The sequence below is a fragment of the Camarhynchus parvulus genome, chromosome 2 (genome assembly GCF_901933205.1).
Source record: "Camarhynchus parvulus chromosome 2, STF_HiC, whole genome shotgun sequence".
NCBI lineage: Eukaryota > Metazoa > Chordata > Aves > Passeriformes > Thraupidae > Camarhynchus > Camarhynchus parvulus.
This window is the reverse complement of record NC_044572.1, coordinates 82784111-82808099: the sequence shown is the minus strand read 5'-3', so window position 1 is coordinate 82808099 and position 23989 is coordinate 82784111. Positions and strand designations below refer to the sequence as shown.

Genomic DNA, 23989 nt, shown 5'->3' with positions numbered 1-23989 from the left:
GAGAGAAAAAAACTTTAACTGCAAAAGATAGTATTGGGATTTTCTGGTGAAGAAAATCCTCATGTTTTTGTGTCCAACTTCATATCATGAATGGTCAAATCAGCAGTTGGCTCAAACTCAGTGCTAAGTGTCATAAAAGCTCTGTTAGAGATTTGGGTTTAATCACCCTTAGGTTGTCAGATCCCTGCTGTCAGATGCAGTCATGGTAGTCCCAACCTTTTACTGTCCTTACAGTCTGTTCACAGATCTCTTCAGGTAGATGCTTGCTTCTTGTCAAAAACAACAGCAGGTGGTTTTGGGAAGGTGTTGCATTCCATATTTTGCTTGATGAGCCTTATGGTCTGACCAAGGGACCTTGGTGTGTGCTCTGTTCCTCCTCGCCTCTTATTTGGGTTGCTTGTCTCCAGTTAATAGTGACACAGGGAAGTATCTTTCTAGTGCTTTCATGCTGTCTTAGGGTAGCAAAGCTATAAAAGATGATGGGTTGCAAAAGTGCCTCTTCCTCTTTCTGTTGACCACTGTGGGAACCTGAATGCCTAGTGAAGACAGGATGTGCTTTGACTGAGGTGGCTTATGACAGCTGAAATGACTGCCACCACCTCTGTGTAGTTCAGGAGAAATGTAAATCAGATAGTGATCTGTGATCATGAAGATCCTTTCCTTACCGTAAGTTACTGAGCTGTTCTATTAGGACCAAACTGGGCCTTGTTTCTAAGTGGGAAATTTTTGTTGACCATGTGCCTGAGTGGCCAATGTCCTCATTTACTCCTGGAAGAAACAGCAGAATTTGTTTATCTGGAGAGATGCTGGCAGCTTCAGGGATGATTTTTTTCTATCATTTGTTAAGGGTCTGTGAAAAATGATGAGTTTCATATCACAGTCTTGTTCTGCAAATTCAAGTCAGTACTCTTCCACATCTGTTCAGCAGTTTCCCTAATACAGACTTTCATGGACAGATAGTTTTAGCCATTGGTAATTGATACACAACAATGATGCCAATTTTTGAGAAAAAAGAAAATTTAGTAACAAAGGGAATCTGGGCTAGGGAAGTATTTCTTCTTCAGGAGCCAGTAAGCCCACTGAGGGGAGAGCAATAGCAAGAGTTTTTAAGGGAGAGGGTTGAAGAACTGGACTGCCATTTCAGAAAGTAATTTGCCTTTGATTTGCTTTCTGATTTTGTACTAGGGAAAGCTACCCTTAGCTCTTGTTCTGTGTAGAAAACCAAATGCAAGAAACTCAAGTTGGTTTGTAAAGAAGGAAGGTTTAATTTCCTCAACTGACTGATTATCCTCCTTATGAAAAATCAAAGTCATTAAGATCTCTTTCAGATGCTTGAGCTAACTAAAAATGCTGAATTTGTCATCTCAAGGTACTTTCCATGTTGAACCCCAGAATGAGGCTACCTGGTAATTTATCTGATCCAGTCTGTACATGTGGAAAATAATGGTGTCTGCAGAGAAGATTAAGATGTTTGGCTTAACAAGGCACTGTCCGTGGAACAGAAGTGTGTTACATCACACTCAGAGAGAATGAACTTTTTTTCACTTCTTCTTTAAACAGGTTTTCATGGTGTAGCTGAAGGAAATTAATGCACTAGCTATTTTGTTACACTTTAAAAAGTACAATTCATGGGGTGCTCAGGTTGGCAAAGCCTTGGTTGATGTGAGCCAAGCAAACTTGGGTTCACTGAAAGAAGAACCTACAGAACTCTGGAAACAAATCCGCAAACCCACTTATTTATTGCGAGTTATACTTTAGGTCTGATAAGTGTCAGTTATGTTGAAGAGCGTATAAGCAATAGTTGAGCCAGAAATAGTTTCAGTACAGAGTATTTTTTGTTCATACTCTGCAGGTAGCAAAAAAATTCTGCTTTTACCATGTGTAATCTTGTGCAGGAAAATGGGGGAGTTGTGGAAAAAGCAAGTATTGTGACACTTTTCTATGCTGTACACAAGGCAAGATAGATGTTCCTCCAGTAAGAAGCCTTATGCTCTGCCACCACCCAAAGCCACCAACCTTCTGAAGCTTGAAAAGGCCATAAAGTTTTTTATGTGTAGAATTGTCTCTACATGAATGAATTGAAAGTGGTAAGTAGTGAGATTTGCTGACATCCGCAGATTTGGTTTGACACAGTTAGAAATGAAATATCAATTAATAGTTAATATTATTATTGCCATTTATTAATACAATAGGTCTTTAAAGGACACTTCAAAATGAATTAGTTTTCTTATGTACAACTATGTATTTAACCTGTGAAATTCTACATGGCAATTGAATGGAAGAATTAGATATTGAAATTTGAAGTGTATAGAATGATATTTAAGTGTATGTTACTCATTTACATAAATACAAGACTGCAATAAGCATAGAGATAAGGGAAGCAGATCTTAGTATTCAGATTTGTATCAAATCCAAGCTGGTGTTTGGGGAAGGAAGGGAAGAGAACACTGTTTATGCTGAAATATATTTGATTCAAGTTTTGTCTAGAAGAGACTATTAAATTTTTATGTTGCACAGGACCCTAAGATCCTGAGATGTTCACATATCTTCCCTTTTATATTGATCTAAATTGTACTTTTCCCTTTTGAGGCTAGCTTTCTTAAACTTATGTCACTGGGTCTGTGAGCCAAGTGCACAGTATTTTAAAAAAATGTTTTATTTTGACAGGGAATGGAATTATGCACTCATGGAAATAGAAACTTCAGAATAAGAAAGATGTCCAAAGGGTTATCTACCTTCTTCCAGTCAATCTAGGGGGGAAAAATGAGCTTGGGAAAAGGCATTTTCCTTTAATAAACCTGACACCAGTGCCTTTATATTCTCTTTCATTTTCTCTGTGGTTCAGTTCAAGAAGGTTTCAATGACCCAGATTTTTTTCTCAGCATAATCCTAAAGAAGATCCATGATATAAATACAGAGCCATCAAAATCCTTTGAGAAAAAAATTATCATTCGTGCCAGGACAGAGATAAAGTTACTGGTATCTTTGCATGGTGGATTTCTTTAACCCCTTGACAATAATTTAGGGAGGGGAGAAAGAGGCAGAAGGAAGCATGCTTGTAGGTAATGACATTTATGTGTTATCTATAGCACATAAAAATACAGAGTCATCTCCCTTGTCATTGCCTTTTGGAGTCTTGGAAATGGTTGGTTTCTCTATGATCAGCTACAGTAGAAAGGCTACTGTTAAAATATTTCCCACTTAATATCATGTAGAATTGGTTTCTAGAGGGTGTCTGTTCTCTTAAAAAATTCACCCAATGTTTGCTCTTTTCCTCTTGTGATTTTTTTCATACCCTTTTGCTTGCACTAAACAAAGAAACTAGGCATGTGAGCTATTTGAATATAATTGTCTTTTTAATACAAGTAATTATTTTAAATGTTTAATGGGATCCTCATGAAAATTGTTGCATAAACTTTTCAATTAGAGAGAAGGCTCTTCGATTGCATTTGTGTAAGATATTTAATTGGGTGGACAGCACAGAATGAGTATGTTTGGAAATTATCTCAGATTACCTGCTTGTAGGGGGATGCCTATAGGGAGGAGAAAGCTTTGCTTCCAATTAACTTGAAAGATAAGATAGCTTAATTGGAAGCTGACTGTGCCTTGACAGCTTCAGAGCAGCAGTGACTTCCATGTAAAATAATCTGAAGCAGATGCTGAATGAAGAAGTAGCATTTTCTTTCATGCAGCCTTTGGCATCAGATCTCTGGCATTATGTTATCTAGTTCTATATGAGGAAGCATTTTTTTATCATGACATTGATTTCAGCACAGAACTTCATATTTATACCTACGCTAGTAAGTTCATCAGCCTTTGACAAACAGACCATAACACCAACTTAAAGGGAACTTCAACCACTTCGGCTTGGCTGGGGAAAATAGTGATGAAGAATCCTACAAAAAGACCCATTTAGGGCTCCTGATCTATGACCAAACTAGATCTTCTTTATGCTTTTAGATAGTGCTGTGGTTATGTAACTTTTCTCTATCTGTATAAGAGCTTGGAGGCTAGAGAAACAGGCTGCAGGAAAGCTCATGAAGTTTAACAAGGGCAAGTGTAAAGGCCTGCACCTTTGGAGAAGCAACCCCAGGCGCCAGTACATGCTGGGAGTCACCCAGCTGGAAAACAGCTTGGCAGAAAAAGACCTGGGGGTCCTTGTGGACTCCCAAGTTGAATGTGAACCAGCAATATCCCCTTGCTGCCAAGAAGGCTGATGATATCCTGGGCTGCCGTAGGCAAAGCATTGCCAGTGGGTTAAGGGAGGTTTATTCAGCACTAGTGAGGCCACATGTGGAGTTCTGGGTCCAGCTCTGGGCTCCCCAGCACAAGAGAGACATGGGCATATTGGAGAACATCCAACAAAGGCCTGGAGAGATGATATGGGGACTGGAGCATCTGTGCTGTGAGAAAAGGCAGAGAGAGCTGGGGCTGTTCGGCCTGGAAAAGAGAAAGCTCAGGAGCATCTTGTGAATATGCATAATTACCTTGAAGGAGGGTGCAAAGAGGACAGGCCCAGGCTCTTTCCAGTGGTCCCCAGGTATCCGAGATAAGGGGCGCAAATGGAAACACAGGATGTTCCTTCTGAATGTGAGGCAACGCTTTCAACTGTGAGGGTGACTGACTGCTCTCAGCCACAGCCTGGAGAGGTTGTGAATCTCTGTCCTTGGAGATACTCCAAGGCACCTGGACGCTGTTCCGGAGAAGGGACTCTAGGTGACCCTTCTTGGGTTACAGGGAGGATCAGATAACATCCAGAGATCTCTTCCATCCTTCAACCCTATGTGAGCCTGTGATTGTTCCTAAATTTAATAATGAAAAAAAAAATACCTCAACCCAAAAAATGGTTAAAGGTGTATCAGTCTTGAAACATATCATCTCTGTCTCATGTCTTTAATAATAAAGTTTGGAGTTACAAGGGTAAAGCTCCCTGTTAATTAATTTATAACTACTGAGTTTCTAAGAGCAATATTTTTGCTTGCCTGGCATGTGCCAGCATTACCAACATAATCCGCTTGGATATCATGTAAGAATTCTATTAAAATTTACTTTAGGGGAGGGATTTCTATGTTAAATGTTTGGATCTTATTTTATTATGAATAGTACTGAAATTGAACAATGGCAATCAAAGTACATCTAAATATGTGTTCTATGTCATATATCAGTAAAAATAGAGGAGCCAGTCATCTGATTTATAGATGATGAGAACCTGGACCAGAGCACTTAGAAGATAATCTGTTCTCTTGGGAAATCCTCAGCCTTAGAGGCACGAAAAAATAACGTCACTCAAATGCTTATTCAACTAGTCACAAGGGATAGAATGAAAGATTACCAGTTGGCAAAAAGGATGATAGAAAACATTTAAGGGCTGTGAAAAGAGGTTTATATGATTCAGTGCATCTTTGCACTGAAATCTGTTTGATAAGCAGCAGTGGAATACTGATAATGATGTACCAGCAAAGGAGAAGGATGCGTATAGTATGATGGGAAGGACTGGGTGGGGAGGGTGTTTTCATGTCAGGGTAAGAGGAGCTGCTCTGGAGTAGGTGTCGGTACAAAGCAGCACTCACATCTCTGCACTGTGACCTGCAGCAGGCGATGCAGAGAGCTGACATGTTAATCTTGAGGAACGGGCTGAAGAGAGGAGCTGCAAGAGAGGAAGGATGAAGCAGTTTGTGACACTTCAAATCAGGCTGCTGAGAACTGGGAGAACATGAGAGGGGAGAGGCTATTACTGTTCATCCACTCTGTGGCCACAGGTCCTTCAAAGCAGCTTGTGTGTGTGGTTGCTGAATGTCTTACTTATTGTCGCTTTAGCAAAGTAACCTTCTTTTTAAGAGTTGGCATAAATGCTGCAGACTTCAATCCATATAATACAGTCTATAATAAGCTAACTACTTCACTTTTGAGCCACTGCTGCTCCAGGAATTAATGCCTGGAAATCTCAGTACATGTAGATGATAGGGGAGAGCTGGAGGACATTGTTGTGAGTAGGATTGTATAGAGGACCATTTAGTTGCCTTTGTTTCTCAGCTTTTGGTAAAAACTGGTTGATTCCTTTCAGTTCATAATAGGCTGAATACCAAGCTGTTTCTATAATGTCATGGATTGCTTGTTCGGCATCTTTTTAATTAGTGACATTTTATTTAGTCCAAATTAAATATGCCAGATGTAGCTGATTTAGTGGCTAACAATGATGAGTGAGGGGAGGGAGAGCTAACATATAGCCGTCTGTTCTCAGGGAAGTTTTTTTTTTCCTTTTAATTTTTTTTTTATTTCTAGTTCCACAGGAGAAGTTGGAGTGGTAACCATGGCAGCAGGGAATTTGTCCCCGTAAGCTAAGCAAAGGGTTGGGTTGTGTGGGGTTTTTTTGTGTTTGTTTTTTTGTTTGTGGTGCCCCTACTCGTAGGAAGGGGTGTGCAAAGTGGTCTTAAGCAAGCCCTGGAGAGGGAACTTGGAAATGGATAAGTTAGAGATGCTTTCTGTGGACTTAAACTCGAGACTTGATCTTCCTGTAGTGTGCACGGGTGGATGGGTGCAGAAGTGAAGCAGAGCAGTGAAAGATATGAAAAATTTCTTGGTACCTTGGATCTCTACATGAAGTATTTTGGGGTGGGGTAATTAGACACTGTATACTAATAAATCTCTTGTATAATGGTTTTTGGATTTATGCCAATATTTTTCTCTTTTTTTTTTTCTCTGAAAACGAATAATTCTTAGGTTGGAAGAGAGTGAGATTTGCATGGGGCTAGCTGCATTCAAGAGAGAATATCCAGCCTAATTGTGGTGCCGTAACCCTAGATCTTACATCAGCCCTGGAAACTTTTGCTATATCACCCCATTATTTTCCTCTGATACTTAAATTTACCAAAAATTAAACAGCAGAGCAGTTTCATGGAACAGTTTTCTCCCTATTAAAGAAATCACTGAAAATGAGAATTGCACATTCCTTGGGGAGAGGATAACATAAGCTCTCTTCTTGCATTGACATAACTTTTCCTGGGTAAAGATCTGCAGGGGGTTAATTCTGGCCACACAATCGATGCTTACACAGTTGCACAGAAATCCCCTCCCCACCCAATGAGAGCAGTTCTGTTAAAAGCATTTATTATGTGCATGTGACAAACTGACCCATAAAACATCCTGAACGTTGCAGGCAGCAACAATTAGTTGATGCTCGCTGCTTGGAATCGCCGGCTTCCAGAGCCAGTAGCTTGGGAGACGGGAAGTGAAGCAATATTGCTGAATACTGTACAGCACAGAGGCAGCTGATGGCACGGCCGGGCATTAGGGATGCTCTGCCATGCTGCTGGAGTTAAGCCTGTCACCCTCTCCTTACAAAGCACCCTGCTGCTACTGCTGCCAGAGCAGAGTGAACTCAGCCTGCTCGCAAAAACCGATTGTGCCTCATGCTGTCGGAGTGCGGGAAATTTGTATTTCCAAGAACGCTTGAGCTTTTGGGATTTTCAGTACATGGAAGCCATTGTGCTGTAAATTTCGTAGGGTGTTTATTCTTTAAATGGTCGTAATTTCCTTGAGTGCCTGTAGGTTATGGCCAATTTCCATGAGGAGTCTTTCTTCATGTTTTGGGGTTTTTTTTCCCAGTAGCTTCTGTTATCTTTTTCACTGTCCTAAGTTGTTCTCATCTTCATATTTTCACACTTAGGTTGGTTGTAGTCCTTGTATTTTGTCTCCATGTGACACATCATACTTGATTCTTCTCTTATCAGCCTTTGCATGTTGAGTTCATAGAGGTTTTTCTTTAAAAGTTTCTTTTGTTTTGCTTTCCAGCTTCCCCCTCTCTCCTGGCATCTTTGGTGTAACTTCCTGTTCTAGGCTGTCATTGCTTCATCAGGATGTGTGTGTCCCTGTGTGTGTGTGAGAAATAAAGGAGCTCTTGTAAAGATAGATAATTGATTTTTTTGTCTTTTTTTTTAATCTAGTGCACCACTGTATCTGTTTCTGAAAACTCTTTTCATGCTGCTGAAGTCAATGCTAGCACATCTAGAAGCAGGGGCTTCAGCTAAGAACTTGTTTTCATTAATTTTTAAAATTCATTTTAGCCCTTAGGGTTGCAAAGGAAACCCTAACTGTGCTCTTGCAAGCACTGGGGAACAGATTCACAAGTCCTTAAATCCTTGGCTTTTTCACTCCTTGTGATTACTTTTTTGGGAGGATGGAGGAAGACACGGGAGTGGGAAGAGGGTCTATCTTTGTCTTACCCTGTATTGCATTCTAAGTTTAATTTCTGTTCAGCCCTACATCTTAATGCTAGCTTAGATTCCTCTGCTACCAGACTAGGTAAATTGGATTGCATTTGTTCAAGACAAATTTCATAACTATTCATTCCTAAAATAATGTGTTTGTTTTGTTGTGTCTGGACATTCCAAGTACAGTTTATTTGGCATATTGTTCCCCTGTTGTTGGGCTGCTGGTTTTGTTCTATTTCTGTTACTACATCAACCACAATCAAAATCCCAAGGTCCCATTTTATCACATAAGAGCCAGTCACCACCCCAAAGGTTTTCCCATGCATTAAAAATGCATACATTTTCAAATGCCAATCCTCAGTCTCCAAAGGCATCTTTGAAAGCAGTTTCTGGTCTCTTTCCTGGTAGTATGTGGCTGGACCTGGAGATGCAAATAGAGTGCTGGAGCCAAGCCACGGTGTGTGTGCAGCCCTTAAAGGTGTTCCTGTTGTCTGCTCTGCAACCTCTCTGTTCCTCTCTCCCGAGAAATATATGCAAGGGAAGGAGGGGTTTGTGGCCTACCCACACAGAAGTTTTGCTTGGATAATCGTAAATCCAAGTGAGAAGCCAACTGCACATTGCTGAGCCCTGTGCTGGAAGGGGTTTTTGGCTCATAGCGTGGCCTGGGCCCTAGACGACAAGGACCTCAGCTGCTGTTGTCACAGTGTTCCACTGGGAAAGAAGGAGCCATCCAAGTCTTGGGGACCTGTACCACTTTCCTAAATCCAGTGGGAAACTGTTCCCTGGAGCCTTGTTGCACCCTCTGCCAAGCTTCAAATTAATGTGGTTCTTGTGGTTGGAAGCCTGTGCAGCAAGGAAGATGTGGTAATAATTCCTTTTCTACAGAGTAATTTATAATGGCAAAGCAATTTAAAATACTCAGTAACTAGCTTGGTTACTTAAGGATTTAATGAAGAAATTATTATGGTTTTTCTTTATATTGCCCTTTCTAGGGTTGTTAGTGATTTAAATTCTGTTTGCAAGAAGTTTTGTACTAAACCTTGCTCTTGGAGCAAATTCAGACAATAAATAATGCATTCTGTAAGCACAGCTGAGGAGAATTGCAAGCTATCTAGGGATAAATTGCATATTAAAATATATGAAAGATAAAGGTTAATGCCAGCAAAATAATTTAATGCCTTTCATTACATAATGAAAAGAGTGTAACAGTGTCTGTAACTGTCTTTTTTAATGTATGTAAAGGATCTTGAAACCAGAAAGGATTTTTGCATAAAAAGCAATTGCTGTTAGGAGGATCTGTGTGAAGAGAAGGAGCACATTTACAGACTTACAGTCAAAACTAACAGAAAATGCTGGAACAGTCTGGACCCCCAGATCCAGGACCAAGTGAGCTGGCTGTTGCTGCACTCCCTTCCTGCTGGTGTGGACTGTCAAAGCCTATACAAACTGCTTCCCAAGCCTTCTCTCTTCCAGCATTCTGCAAATACCCTGAAGCTTCAGCAAAATTCATAAAAGGCCTATTGTTACTCTTAGAAGGATTGAAAAAGTCTTTCTCCTTTCTTTTACCTAAAAATGAGAGGCAGATGAGGAATTGAGTGGGAAGATGTGAAAATGTCAAACAGGTCAAATGATCTATCTGAACATCTGAACATTAAACCAAAGTGGGAAAGAGTTGAAACAGCTTTTGGGAATACTGTCACAAAATTGATGTGTTGTCTGTATGTAGGTATGTATCACTTAAAACTGCATTCCACTATTTATTTTTAAAATATGGAAATTACAGGGTAGCAGCTTACAGTTTCCAAACATTCAGCCTCTAAGTATGTGCACACACGTTGAAATAAATCTTTTGTTCATACAGGCAGTGGTTATGTCTTGAAAATGTGCTCGGCACAGTTGTATATAAATAGCTGGGATTTTTGAAGATGCTTCAATGCAGTTGCTATACAATGCTAAACCTATCCAGAGAGCAATACTTTTAGATTTAAGAAATGCTTTAAGTTTTGAGAAGATAGAACCAGATAATTCAGTGCCTGCAGAAAAAATAATCATTTTCACATGCAGTTTTGAATTAGAGGAGGAAAAGCTTTGTCTTGTTATTACAATATTTCTAGTTTAAACTTTAGTAGTACCCCACGTGTGCTCGTTGTATATGTTCCTTTAAACGTGCTTTGTATACATGCAACATAACACACTTTGTTTATTTCTTAAAGCTCAAATGTCAACAATTGCAGTGTGTAATTGTGCTAGTTTTGACTGGGGTAGAGTCAATTTTCTTCTTAGTAGCTGGTATGGGGCCATGTTTTGGATTTATGATGAAAGCTGTTTTGATAATTCCAGAGATGTTTTAGTCACTGCTCAGCAGTGCTTACAGAGCCAAGGTCTTTTCTGGTCCTCACCCCATCCCTCCAGCAAGGAGGGGAGTGGAACACAAGAAGCTAAAGGGGGCAAAGTCAGGACAGCTGACCCCAACTAACCCAGGGGAAGTCCTGCACCATTTGGTATCATGCTTGGCCTATGAAGCTGGGGAGAGAAGATGGGTGGGGGCAAGGCGGGGACATCTGAAGTGATGGTTTTTAATCTTCTCAAATCACCATTACTCATGATGGGCTTTCCTAGTGATGACTGAACACCTACCTGCCCATGGAAAGTGGGGAATGAATTTCATGTTTTGCTTTGCTCATCTGCGTGGCTTTTGTTTTCCTGATAAACCGTCTTTGTCTCAGCCCATAAGTTTTCTAACTTTATTCCCTCCGTTCTCTCCTCCACTCCACTGGGGGCAGTAACTGAGCAGCTGTGTGGGGCTGAGCTGCTGGCTGGGGTTAAACCGTGATGTCAATAGTGCAGAGAGATGCTTGCTGGATTAATCACCACAGTGGCCTGAATTCAGCAAATGTAGCTTACAGCATCCATCTTTAGCCAGAATCAGGAGCCTTTGTCATGTGCTTTAGATGGTAAGCTGCTCCATCTCTCTCCCTTACTCTCACAAGGAATGTAACTCTCCAAAATTACTGGGTGCATGTGTGACTGGGTATTCATACATGATGGCTGCAGAAGAGCTAACCTTCCCAATACCAATGCTGACTGGAACCCAGCACTAATCCTACCCTGCCCATCTCTGTGATTCCCAAAACTCTCTTGCTGATACAACCCTCATGGAGTTTATGACTTCAGTATTGGTTTTGATGAGCACTGAACATAAAATGATATGATTCCCCTTCAGGTAAGGTTATTTCTCTGACCCTTGGAAATGGGTTTAAAATAGCCCAGTGAAGGGGGACAGAATGAGCATTTTGAAACACGGACAACTAAAGCAGGGCTTTGTGGGATTTTGTTTTGAGGTCACTCTTCTGAATATGAAAGTCATAGACTAAGATCTTGATCGTACAGCAGTTGTTCTCATTTGTTGTTCATAGGCTTTTAAATGTGTACCTAAATATAGTGTATGCCAGAGGAGAGAGTTAATGTTGCTATGAGAACCTTAACCTCAGCATTTCCAAGGGTTTTATGTGTATATGTAGGGGGGGAAAAGGCAATGATCAAATACCTCACAGGATTTTTTCTTTTATAAGGAAGTACTATCTGATGCCTTGTGTATAAGTGATCTTATCCGCGTTGTATTGCTGTTACCGCTGCTGTTTGTCTGAAGGGCTATTTTCCTGCATGAGCAGTGCAACAGAGAAGGCAAAAAGAGCCATAGGGTTGACCTATATATTTATTTCATTGCAGCAATTGAATCTGCCGTGTCTTATAAAGCTGCCTTAATGCTGCTGGGCAAGTAAAGGGGGACTGGCTGGTGCTCCTGCATGTAGATGTGGTTGACTGAATTGCTTGCCTGTCAGGTGTGCACAGAGCATGCTTAGACACCTTTCTTTTTCAAAGGTTTGTAACTTTAGGAAGCAAAACCTTCCTTTATTTGTTGCTTTTTCAACCGGGAAAATAGCAGTTCAAGAGTAGCCTGCAGGCTGAGCTTGAGTCTTCAGCAGCTTTGTGTTGACCGATCCTAATTGAAAGCTTCCTCATTCCTCCAGTGACTCTGACTCTGCTCTTGTGAGCTGATAAGCTTTGATTATAAAAACCTTTTAGAAGAAAGAGCTCATCAAAACAGGGTTCCAGTGAAAACAGCAGGTACCTGCCTGGTACATAGGTGCCTTCTGCAGTAAATAGCACTTCTGGTTGCACAAGGTACATGCATAGATTTCAGTTCCATTTTCCTTCTATGTACCTCACTGATTGTATGATTATCATGTCTGAACAGTCTTGATGAGTGAAACTGGGGGATGGAAGTTAAAATTTGCTGGACTGATTTTCTGTTTGTGCAGCTCTTAGTAATGACTTTTCAATGTACTTTAATAGCTTTCTGTGAAGTGTCTGATCTACTTCTCTTATAAAGGGAAACTCTAAAAGAACTAGTGTACTGAAACCTTTGATCTGTTAGATTTCACTCAGAGGGCCCTCTGATGGCTGGTGCTTCCTTCTTATGTTTGGAGTCATAACCCAGGATAACATGGGTTGGTCTACATTGATATAAATTACGCTGTTTAATTTCAGATTGTAGAATGCAAATGTAAATCTGTTTGCCACTGAAGATTTTTAGCATTACATTATGCAGAAGAGTGAATTTCTGTGATCATTGTGTATAGTTATAGGTTCTGTTTTGAAGAAAAAGGAAAGAAATAGCATAAGAAATGGAGAAGAAATGATGTGACCATCACATGACTGTTTGGGTTTTCTGGTTTTTGTTGCTGGTTTGTTTTTTGTGGTTTTTTTTTTTCCTTCACATTCCTAAAATATTTGCATTACTTGATACACACAAAATACTGAGTGAGGTTGAGGAACTGAGGCTGGAAGATGAAGCAGCCATGAACATACTCAAGATATGCGACCCATTATGTGAAACCTCTGAAGTGATGAATATTAATGTTCTTTTAAATTTTTAATTTTTAAAGTCTTTTTTGTCTTTAGAAAAAAGAAAAGAAAAGCTTGGGGGAAGACTTCTTCCCAGAACAATGGTGCAGTCTGTTATCTGCTCCTTTGCGCTGTAAAGCACTGAATGTTCAGCCAATATAGCGCTCTGGTTGGCTTAGCATTCTTAACCTTAATTTTGAATAGAAGGTGCCTTGTGCTGCTGACGTAATTAGGGCCTTTTGTAAATCACTGTTGCAGGCAGTCTGCTGTTGCATTTCACTGCATTTCTCAGGGGATGCAGTGCAAAAGTGTCAGACTAACTTTTTGAACCTCTCATCAGGCTAAGTGTTTTCATTATTGGAGTATTTTATTCGAGTGAATCTTGCTTAGTTTTCCCTTGCAGATAATAAGCCCTAAATCAGTTTTGGAAATGAAACAGTGTTTCTGCTGGATGAAGTTTGAATAGGGAGCCCTTAAAGTGGGAGGTGCTTCCTTAGGAAAAAAGAGAGAAAAAGTGAGAGAGTTGGATTTGGCCAATTGACTTCAAATTCAGTTCCCTCAGTGATACAGAAATACTGTTATCTGCGTCTTTTGTCACAGAAACTGTCAGAAAGTTGGAGGTGAAGCTTTGTCGTCAGGCTGGTTTCAAATTTGTGGTTATACTTCGTAACTCTGCAGCGTTGTGTGGGGGCATAAAATCCCCTTACCTTCCATGTAAGCCTCTTAGGGGCTGTTGCACTCTTGCCTCTGCAGAGACACAGGGTTTCATCTCACTTCTGCCTCTCTCCCGTCCCCTGGGGCAGGGTTCAGCTCAGGCCATTACATCCCCTCCTGATGCAGTGTTTTATATCTGTGATGTCAGTGGTGATACATGGCCTTGCGCTGTCCTTGATGGCAAACACAGCGCTATTAATAAATAGTCAGTGAGGTTAACTTGCTCATCGCTGCATTCACACTGCCCACCCATTGCACTCCACTCCTTGGAGTGCCTTAAGGGCCCTGTTAAGACCCCCAAGGGCTGTCTGGTCCCATAAATGAACATATCCATGTTTGTAACCCACCTCCCATAGTGGCTGTGGTGTGGGGATAGCGGTTGCTGCCTCCAGGGCCTGGCTCTCCCAAGTAGGGACCATGGCATTACAGTAGTAGTACACCAAACTGCAGTGATGGGTATCGAGTAGTTTGAAATGCTGGGGTACTTCAGGGGGGCTGGCATCAGCATCAGCATCAGCATCAGCTCAGACTCTGGGCAAGGAGGGGGAGGGTGGGACACGTACCCCTGACCCCTTTACTTCATACTGAGAGAGCACAGCGTGAATGAGCATAAAAGACAGCTGCAGCTTTCTTCCAGTGGCCACGCAGCATTAAAGCTTTCCATGCTTGGGAGCAGAGAAGAGTGTGGTGGTTGTCTTACAGCTCTCTCTTTTCCACCTGCACGGGCTGGAGAGGCAACCTTAGCAAAAGACCTTTGCCTCTCTTCTGGGACTTGGCACTGACAGTGATCAGGTGCTGTCTGTACCACTGCCTTGTTCCCAGCAGGAAAGGAAGAGAGGCGGGGTTTGCCCTCCAGGTGTTGCGAAAGTGGCGATTGCTGTGGCGTATTCCTGATTCGGGCTCCCCGGTGAAAGCTGAGGCAGAGAGCAGAGGGCTGTGCTTCTCGTGACTAATGAATGAATGATGTCACCAGGTTGGTTCCCAAGGCAGGAAATCCATCCAAAATAGTTTAGTTTCAATACAGAAAGTACAGTTACGTGCAGAGTAAGCTGAAAGTAGAAAGGAATTCTTTCACCACCAACTTTTCGGTCCGACGGCTATACTATAAAAGTAGAAGAAGGAAAAAAAATTGAAGCGGGTGTTAGTCCCTGCCATTCCCCACTAAAACAATCAGAACAGCTACTTTCTGTCTTGTTGTGTACTGGCTTTTCGGTGTGCTTGTCCATCCTGGGAGGAACATAAGAGCTGCACTCCCCACTTGCACACTGCTGTGCGATGCCTGCGGGTGTCTCGGGCATCGATCCACTCGTGTCCCCCCGTCCCGCGGGCGCGCTGCCGAGTGGCGGAGCGGGTCGGGACCGCTGCGGGTGCGATGCGGGGCTCTGCTGCGACACGGCGCCAGCGACACAACAGAGACTTGCCCGCAGGACAGAAAACGGGGGCACCCCCACGCCCAACAAATTCCTGCGTGTATGAGGATGCCTCTGGCTTGGCGAAGCGTTGGCAGGAGCGCAGCCGTAACATTGCACAGCACGCATGCCTTCCCCAGAGCAACCGGGATTCCCCCTCCTCTCCTTTCCAGAGCCCACTTCTGAAAGAGCTGGCTCATCCCTGCTGTCAGATGAAGCCGTTTCCTGAACGCGCGGGTTTGAGTCACTTGGGCTGGATGAGGCTTTAACTCCTCCCTCACTGGGCTCGAATTTGTGCGTAGCCGGGGCACCGGGCAGTGCGGGGTGGGGGCGGCGCCGGCCGTGCTCGCTGGCCCCCGGCGCGGTGGCACCGCCGGGGCCCGGAGCGGAGCCGAGCGCGGAGCGGGGAGCGGCGGCGGAGAAGTTCAAGTGCCCAAGTTGCAGGCGATGACATCAGCGCGGGCAGGCCGGGCTGCGGGCGGGACCGGCACCGGCGCCGGGGCAGCAGCGGCACACGCGTGCCGGGATCCCCACGCCCCGCCCCGCCCCGCCGCCGCCCCTGGGGTCTCAAGCGCCCCGAGGTCGTCATAAAAAAAAAAAACAAAAAACCAAACACATTTCCTTTGTAATTCCTTTTTTTTTCCTTTGTGGGGGGGGGTGGGGGAGGCGGGAATAATTTGGAAGTCTGATAGTGTGTGGGAAATGATTACATCAGTCAGAGGGAGGGCTAGGATTGGTCTGCACGGTGTGGTTTGATTCACTACCGCAAAGATTGCGTGTAACCCTTTGAGTGGAGCTCTGGCAGAGTTGTTTCCCTCCCCAGAAACAGTCCCCATAGCAGGGGCTACGTGACAGGTAGGGTACGGCCGCCCCTGACGCCGCCGGCACCCCGGGCGCCCAGCCGCAGGCTGCAGAGGGTCGGCGGAGGCAGAGAACTAACTCTCAAGAGGCAATCCCCATTTAAAATGCCATCTTGTTCTTCCGACTGCTGCCTTTTACGTGCCGTTGAGGTAAGATTTTCCATATCGAATTACCCTCCAGGTTTTTGTTAGACTCTCCTTGTCTTGCTAGGATGCGGAGCGTTTTAAACATAGAGTTGATTTAAATCTGGGACCTGCACATTTGCCCGGAGAAATAATTTTGCGGGAAGTGTCTCTCGTTTGAGCAGAACAATGCAAAGTGGAAAGCATCTGTATAATTCAGGAGGTGGGGGAGAAGGTTCTTGACTTGTTCTCTTATTCCCATTGATATTTAGGCTGCGCAGCGTATGCACATTTGGTTTCAAACTACTTACAGGCTAGGATCAAAAGAGAAGTCAGGGGCAGGGAGAGAACTGTGTGGACTGTGCTAAGTAATTGATTTGCTGACAAACTGCGAGTGGGACTTCCCCACATGTAACAATCAAAAGTTAGTGGGGAACAAGAGAGCCATTTTTAATCTTTGGGGTCTTGGCCTGCTCCTCTGTGAATGTTCAGAGGCCTCTGATGGGATCGCACTGAAAATTGTGTGTGTTTGACTGGATGCGATTTCTCTCGCCCACAGTTGCCAAAGTACTCTCTCGACATTGTTTCACATTTGCTTACCTTACACAGCTTTATACAGAACCTGCTCTCTCACTTTTCCTGTGTACGTGGTCATATTAACCCTGCTGAATCTTTGTTTAGTGCAGGGAGGTGTTGGGGAGGGGGGAGGGGAGATAGGTCTAGGGGGCATCGAGAGAAAGTGTTATAAAATGAATCATCCGTTTCATTTGTCCTGGCTGCCAAGGTGCTTGGAACCCTCACACCAAGAGGATGATGCTTTTCTACAGTAGCTGTGTGGTTTGCCTATGTTCAGAGCTGTTGATCTGTAAGTGTACCCTTTATGTTGCAGGATGTAAAAGTCTTTAGTGAAGATGGAACAAGCAAAGTGGTCGAGATTCTAGCAGACATGACAGCCAGGGACCTCTGTCAGCTGCTCGTTTACAAAAGTCATTGTGTGGATGATAACAGCTGGACTCTAGTGGAGCATCACCCTCACCTAGGATTAGGTAGGGAATGGTCAAAGGGGTGGCATGGTTACCTGGGAACATAAAACGTGTAATTCATATAAATGTGCTTCCAGACGGAACGTTTTCTTTTCCACTGCTTTTTTTTGTACAATTAGCTGAAATCACATACATGCTTTCTGTGTATTACAATATGATGTGTTAAGCATTTAAGCCATTTAAAGTCCTTCCCTTATTTCCTATCCTCTCTTTTTTTTATTATAAAAAAAAGGAAGAATTGTCTAATCTTCACACCAGCGCTCTGTTGCTACCTTGCTGTGTCTGAAGCTATTGCAAATAAACAGCTTAGGCAAATTAAGCTTGATCCTTAGAGTACGGTCCTATGAAACGGCTCAGCTCATCACCAGCTGGGAGACCTGGGTGAACAGACTCAGCCTTACATACCTACAGTAATGCTTATGAAAGCTAGACATGCTGAGGTGGGGGAGGGGGTTGGCTAAACTTGACTTCAGGCAGAGAAAAAATGGTGGCACCACCCGCAAATCCATGGGCAATTTCTGGACCAGCGCTGGTATCTGCTCTCCAGGCAGCAGCTCTTCCACCTGATTGAAATTAAGGTGTCATGGTTACAGTTTCAAGAAGGCAGCAAGAGGAAGAACCGTGGGGAATTAAATAACGCCGTGAATTGGTTTAATTACAGTACCTGAAAGGATCTCATGTTATTCAGTCTTGCTTTTCCTGTTATTTTGTGGCGCTGATTAGTTACAGGGTTCTGCTGTGCAGCTTGCAACAGCGTATCGCTCAGATAACGCTATCTATAATTCTCCATGGCATACAATAACGCTTAAAAAAGTGTAGCATTTGGAGTATTAGTCAATATACTTCATGGGGAATGTTTTTTCTAGAAAACAGAGGAAGGCAAATCATTAGCTGCAATCGCCAACACTGGAATTGTGAATGCTATCTGTAGCTAACAGAGGGGGTTTTATGTCTAAAAATGTAATTCAGAACCCTTACGAATTAAAAAAAAAGAAATTATTTGCTGGAAATGTGATGCCCTAAACCAATGCTGTTAAACACTAATAAATTCACTGCTCTGCAGACTAACACTTTAAAAAACCCCAAACATGTAAGATATCCTGATTAGTTAATGGTTTTATTATCTCTCCTAATGTAGAAGTATATGAAAAAATTAACATGAAACGCTTACTGGTCTGTGTCTGTGATATACTTTCAATTCTGAGGACATAGGATGAGGTGAAGAATTAAGGTATAAATTACAGAATCTTTATCTCTGCAGCTTAATACGCCACATGCGCTTCTAAAAACCTTTACAAATAATTCAGTTTTATCAATGCTCATTAAACTACCAGGCTCTCTTTTTCTATATTCTCTTTCCCATCATTGCTGATTACCAAGGTATTGTGTAAACAGAAGCCTTCTCCTTTGTAACCAACATCCTTCTCCTGCCAGATTCATTCAATGATGCCACAATTCAGTGTTTGTGACATCACAATAGCTTCCATGGTGACTAATTGTGCTGTCAAACTCTGGTGTGTGACATCTCTGAATGAATCGGGCAGGAGGCTGATTAGGAAATCAAAAGCTTCTGTTTACACACAAATAACTTGGTAATTAACAATGATGGGAAAAGAGCAAGATACTTATCGGGCTGCATTTATATACATGGGGACCTGCCTGCCTTGGACCTCTGTCTCACACTGAAGCACAAAGCAGGCCCCCAGAGAAGTGGGGTGTGCAGGTTGGGGCTTCAGCAGCCACCAAACTTGGTTCCACAGGGACAGCCCCAGGGCTCTCCCCTGTAGGCCGCAAAGTGGATCTGTGTGAGAAGTAATGCAGCCTTTGGGGGTGTAAAGCCAACAGACAAAAAAATACTTAAAGAATTCCAAAAAATGTAATGATACAGATTTCACATATTTGAAAGGATGAGGACAGAAAAGGGAATAAATTAGTTCATTTAACAGGAGACAACATCATCCAGTTTATTGAATTTGGGGTCTTAAGTATACATATTCAATAAACTTTATTTACCAACTTTCATGTTTCCACCAGTTTTGGTTGCAGTTTGAATTTTTTGTTTTTGGCTGCTTATTCCTAGCTCTTCTATAGCTTACATGCTTTCCTGTATTTTGGAGACTGTCAGATCAAGGTAGTAATGTGACTGCAACCTGGATGAAGTTATCATCAGTCATCTGATGGTCCATATTTGTACCTCTAGATATAAGATTTCTAGTATAAGTATGGAACAATGGTGAATAAATACACAGTGTGAAGAGAAATATGATTAAAGAGCAGTCAGAATTGTGTATTTCTAGAAGACATTATTTCTTATACAATACATCCTTGCTGACTTTATGCTCTAGGTGGTAGTCTTGAAGCCCACCAAAAGAGAGGAGTTCCTTCATTTATTTCACTGTGTTTTTTTCCTCCCCATATTTTGCCTAATAGTACTCTCCAAAAGAGCTTGGTTTGCAGAACCAATTCATTGTTTTACTATTGGACAGACTGAGGACAAGATGAAATTTTTGAAGCCAGCTGCATATTTATCATTGCTTTGGTCTTCGAGGTCCCACTTTGTAAGGAACCCCCACCTCACTGTTCACTTCACACACATAGCCAAGTATATTCCGAATAAAATGTGTGCTTACACATGACTTTAAACAGGTATTTGACTGCACAAAATATTTGTGTTCTCACTGGAAGCAGTGGTGTGACAATTTGCCATCAGACTTTCTTGATTTGACATTTGAAAGTGGTTCCTGCTGCACCGTACCACTAATATCTAAAGCACATTGTAGTCAATGTTTAAGCAGTCTATGAAATTTGAATTGGTCCTAATATTTCATTTGCTACTATAAGTATACCTGACTATATTTATAAATACCACATTTATAAAATGTGGTATTCTCCCTATGCTCTGTTCCATACTTAACTATCATCAATTTAGGACAGGGACAGAGATCTATGTATTGGACATTAACAAAAATAATAATGGTGAAGACTTTCATGTGATTATATGTGCCTGGACACTGAAAGAATCCTTCCCTACCTACACATTTCACTTTTTGAGTTCCAGGATTGACTGGAAATACAATTCAAGCAGGAGAGAATGTAGAGGACTCTGAAATATGTGAGGGTTATAAGAAAGCATTGCTGCAGTTTTGTACCTAGATATTTTGTTAATGTGCATTGATTTTCCTTAATATGAGTGAATTAAAAGTGGAACAGTTAAGCACAGCACTTGCTTAAATGCAAAATCAGGGCAGGCTCTTTGATACAGGGGTCCACCTGTCATTTGTCGTGATTCTCTGATTGGGAATTTTGGGCTATGCCTGTGAATTGTTGATGGAATTGATGAATCCAGCTCCTTTTCCCACCTTGTATCACTGCTGCAGTTCAGTAGAAGTTGTGATAATAATGCAGATTAACTTGGGTGGGGTGGGGGAAAAGTCTGTTCCAGGCAGCGTGTAGAGGAGACTGAGTGGAGCCTATCAGATAAACTGAAAGGACACATTTCTGGTCACTTCAACAGCAATGCCACTTGAAGACAGACTGACCTATTGAGCTGAACTTAACAGGCTGACATCCGTGCTTCTAGTTTTGTAGCAGGAAGCTCAAAGCAGGGCTGAGGCTGAGTTGCTCATGTGTCAAGTTCATCCCATTTGTACCAATCCAGTGCAAATTGCCAAGCACTTCCCAAGTGTATGTATTACTATGAAGTAATAGCAAACTGACCAGGACTAGTTTCTTTTTTTTTTACATGCATGTGCTATGAAATGCTGCACCTTTTCTCCAAGATGGCTTTGACCATCAAAATGAAAATATAAACATTAAATCATCAGGAGTATCACCACAGAATCTCAGAAGGGTTTTGAAGTAGTAACAGAATACATCTAGGTCAGTTGTCTAAAGCATCTGAGAAACAGGCACTAAGTATATTTACACAAACTAACCATCAAAATACAAAACCAATTGACAAATGTTCATCTATACTTTTTTTCCTCAGAACAGAATAAAGAGTTTGTCCCTGACAAGCAATTTTTAATGTGTTAGGAAAGCAAAGACCACAACTTTGGGTGGTGGCAGAACTAGACTGTAAGAGGACATGTGACCTTTTGGGGCTCATACTGTGATAAAGCTTCATACCAATGTAATTAAATGTTTTTTGGAGGAAGCATAATTTAAAAAATAGGCCCTTCACCCTCATAGGCCCACAGTTTTCATCACAATGTGTTGACTTTACCAGTTGCTTAAAAACCATGATAGTAGCACCAGATTAGCAATACCTGAAACTTTATCTGCAAAGCCCCTAGAAATGTGTAGGTTTAAGTGATGAATGCTGAGATGGTGCCAAATGTCTTTTATTAACAGCCTCCCTGTAGCAGTACTGTTGTGCACATCAGTCAAAGAACTACCCCTTCAAAGTGATGTTACACCTGATGCACTAAGAAACAGCTCTTTGTTTGAAAGCAGCCCCCTATGGAGGTTTTTCAATGTTAACCCCTTTGAAAACACAATCTAGAGCAAGGCTGGACATCACAAATGCACAGTAAATGCTGAAGTCGTCAATGAGCTGGTGATGACTGACAGCCTAAGTGAAAGAGAAAAAGATCATGGGATCATTCAGCCATAGGTTAAATTTTCAATCAAAGAACACCACATAATCTGCTGAGTTCAGCAATTCAAGTGATATTCCAGGGCTTGCTCTTTTTGAGATGCCAATGACTGCTTGCTTTCTATCCGAAAAACACCCCAAGAGAACTTGGATGGCACTCTGGCATTTCTTACTGTAGAAATACAAGCATTGCAGGAACACAAAGTGAGGAAGAGACTCTCCAAACTTCTTTGGTCAGCAAGTCACAGGCATTTTGTTTAAAGTTTTGCGAAAGTTATGTTTTGTTTGACCTAATTTTTAAATTCTGTATTATATAAGGCATGAAAGCACTGACTAGTTAAAACTTTTGAAAAATACCTAAATATTTTCTGAGAAAGTTCTGAAGACTTGTCAAGATAATGAGTTCATTAAGTAGTGCACACTTAGCCAGTTGCCTTCCTTCGAGTTACTGCTTTCAATGAATTGGGTTTGTTAAGCTATCTGTTCATGCTTTGATGTGCCATTCTTTTGACCAGAGAAGTGGTGGTTATGGGCAGTTACCTTGTAACCAAATCTAGAGCAGAAAATTGCCCTGTCATGTGTACAAAACATTTGTCTCTGTCAGTATTCCTGTAAAGTAGATCCTGTGACCTCTTTCATAATAAACCCCATTGTCTAACATCTACAATAAAGGCCTGAAGTTCACCTTGAAATGGACTGGTTTTATAGAGTATGATCAAATACAACACTGTATTTCTGTGATAGTTCAAGACCTAACAATGGCCTTTCTGTAACTTTTTTTCCCCCTTAAACCTGTCCACCTTGCCAGTTCCACAGCACACAACCACTGCCAAAAGAAGAGGTTTGTCTGTATTATTGTAGCTACTGCACACACAAAAAAATCTATTCCATTCTCAGAAGTCTGTGCTTATGAAGCCCTGATACAGGAATTCCTTGAAGAACGCTGTCATATAATGTTAAACTTTGTAATACGTTACAAAGTAAAGTATTGCCTCATGGCAATGTGGTTTTAAACTTAGAATGTGTTTTGCTAATTTCTTAAAAGTTAATGGAATTACACTGGGTTGTTTTAACTTCTGTTCTTAGTTGGTCTCACTCCTGCTGGTTGGCTATGTGTTAACAGGGTGTTCTTTTTCCACAGAGAGGTGCCTGGAAGATCATGAGCTCATAGTTCAAGTTGAATCCACCATGGGAAGCGAAAGTAAATTTCTGTTCAGGAAGAATTACGCAAAATACGAATTTTTCAAAAATCCCATGGTGAGTCTCATTACTTAGTTGTTTACACCACAAAGGGGTGGATTGCAATAACATTGCTGGGCACTGTTATGTCTTAAACATTTATTACAAAAAAAAATAGCCAACCAACTAACAGAATTCTTTCCAAAGAAATTTTAACAAATGTTTAAATTCCTTGTACTTTCCTCCTAGCCTAAAAACCTCAAGTGTTTTCAAAATGTTGTTTCAAAATGTCTGTAGTTACATTGGATAGTGACCAAGACAGGGGAATTTTCATTAGTTAAAGAAAAACAATCAGAAGCACAATTTACTCGTTATTGTCAAAGTTCCTTGATTCAAAGCAAATTCCTCACATAACAAGCAGTATCCAAACCTTTTCATTTCTGACTGTAATAGTTAATAAAACACCAAACCCATCTGGGTGACCCCCCTAAAGCACTTACTCCATACAAGGAATTTCCAGTTTATCATTACATGTACTGAACATTGTTTCACCTATGGCTATGCTTTACTGGTGTGCTCTGCCTTCTTTACTGATCAGAGTAGCTCGTCCTCTCTATATCCCCAGTATACCCATGCTTGAAAAGTACTGCATGCCATACCTATTCCTGGATTTCTAAGATCCTTTGAATGTTATAATTTTAAGCTGGTTACTGTGTAACTGCTCATCTGAGGAAGATTTTTTCACATTTTATCCAAACAATTATGTTGGAGCAGACTGTTGTCATGAACCAATGTCAGCTGGTGCACCCATTGAGATAGCTGAGGAAGGGTAATCCAGAGGTGGTTAGGTAAGAACAGATTTTGGGTCAGTCAGGCATCTCTGGTGCAAGAAGGAAAAAAGATACACGAGGTCATGTTTAAACTCATTGCTGAAGTAACTGCTGGT

General features: G+C 41.7%; 1 protein-coding gene across 2 annotated transcripts in view; it reads left to right on the top strand.

The window, feature by feature from the left end:
• The window catches only part of GRB10 (growth factor receptor bound protein 10), a 145493-nt gene that overhangs the window by 104013 nt on the left and 17491 nt on the right, over window positions 1-23989 (top strand). For both annotated transcript variants that reach the window (XM_030944085.1, XM_030944086.1), the window contains 2 exons: window positions 17114-17270; window positions 23006-23121. In XM_030944085.1, coding sequence (XP_030799945.1) covers window positions 17114-17270; window positions 23006-23121 — 273 coding nt within the window. The remainder of the gene's footprint in view (window positions 1-17113; window positions 17271-23005; window positions 23122-23989) is intronic.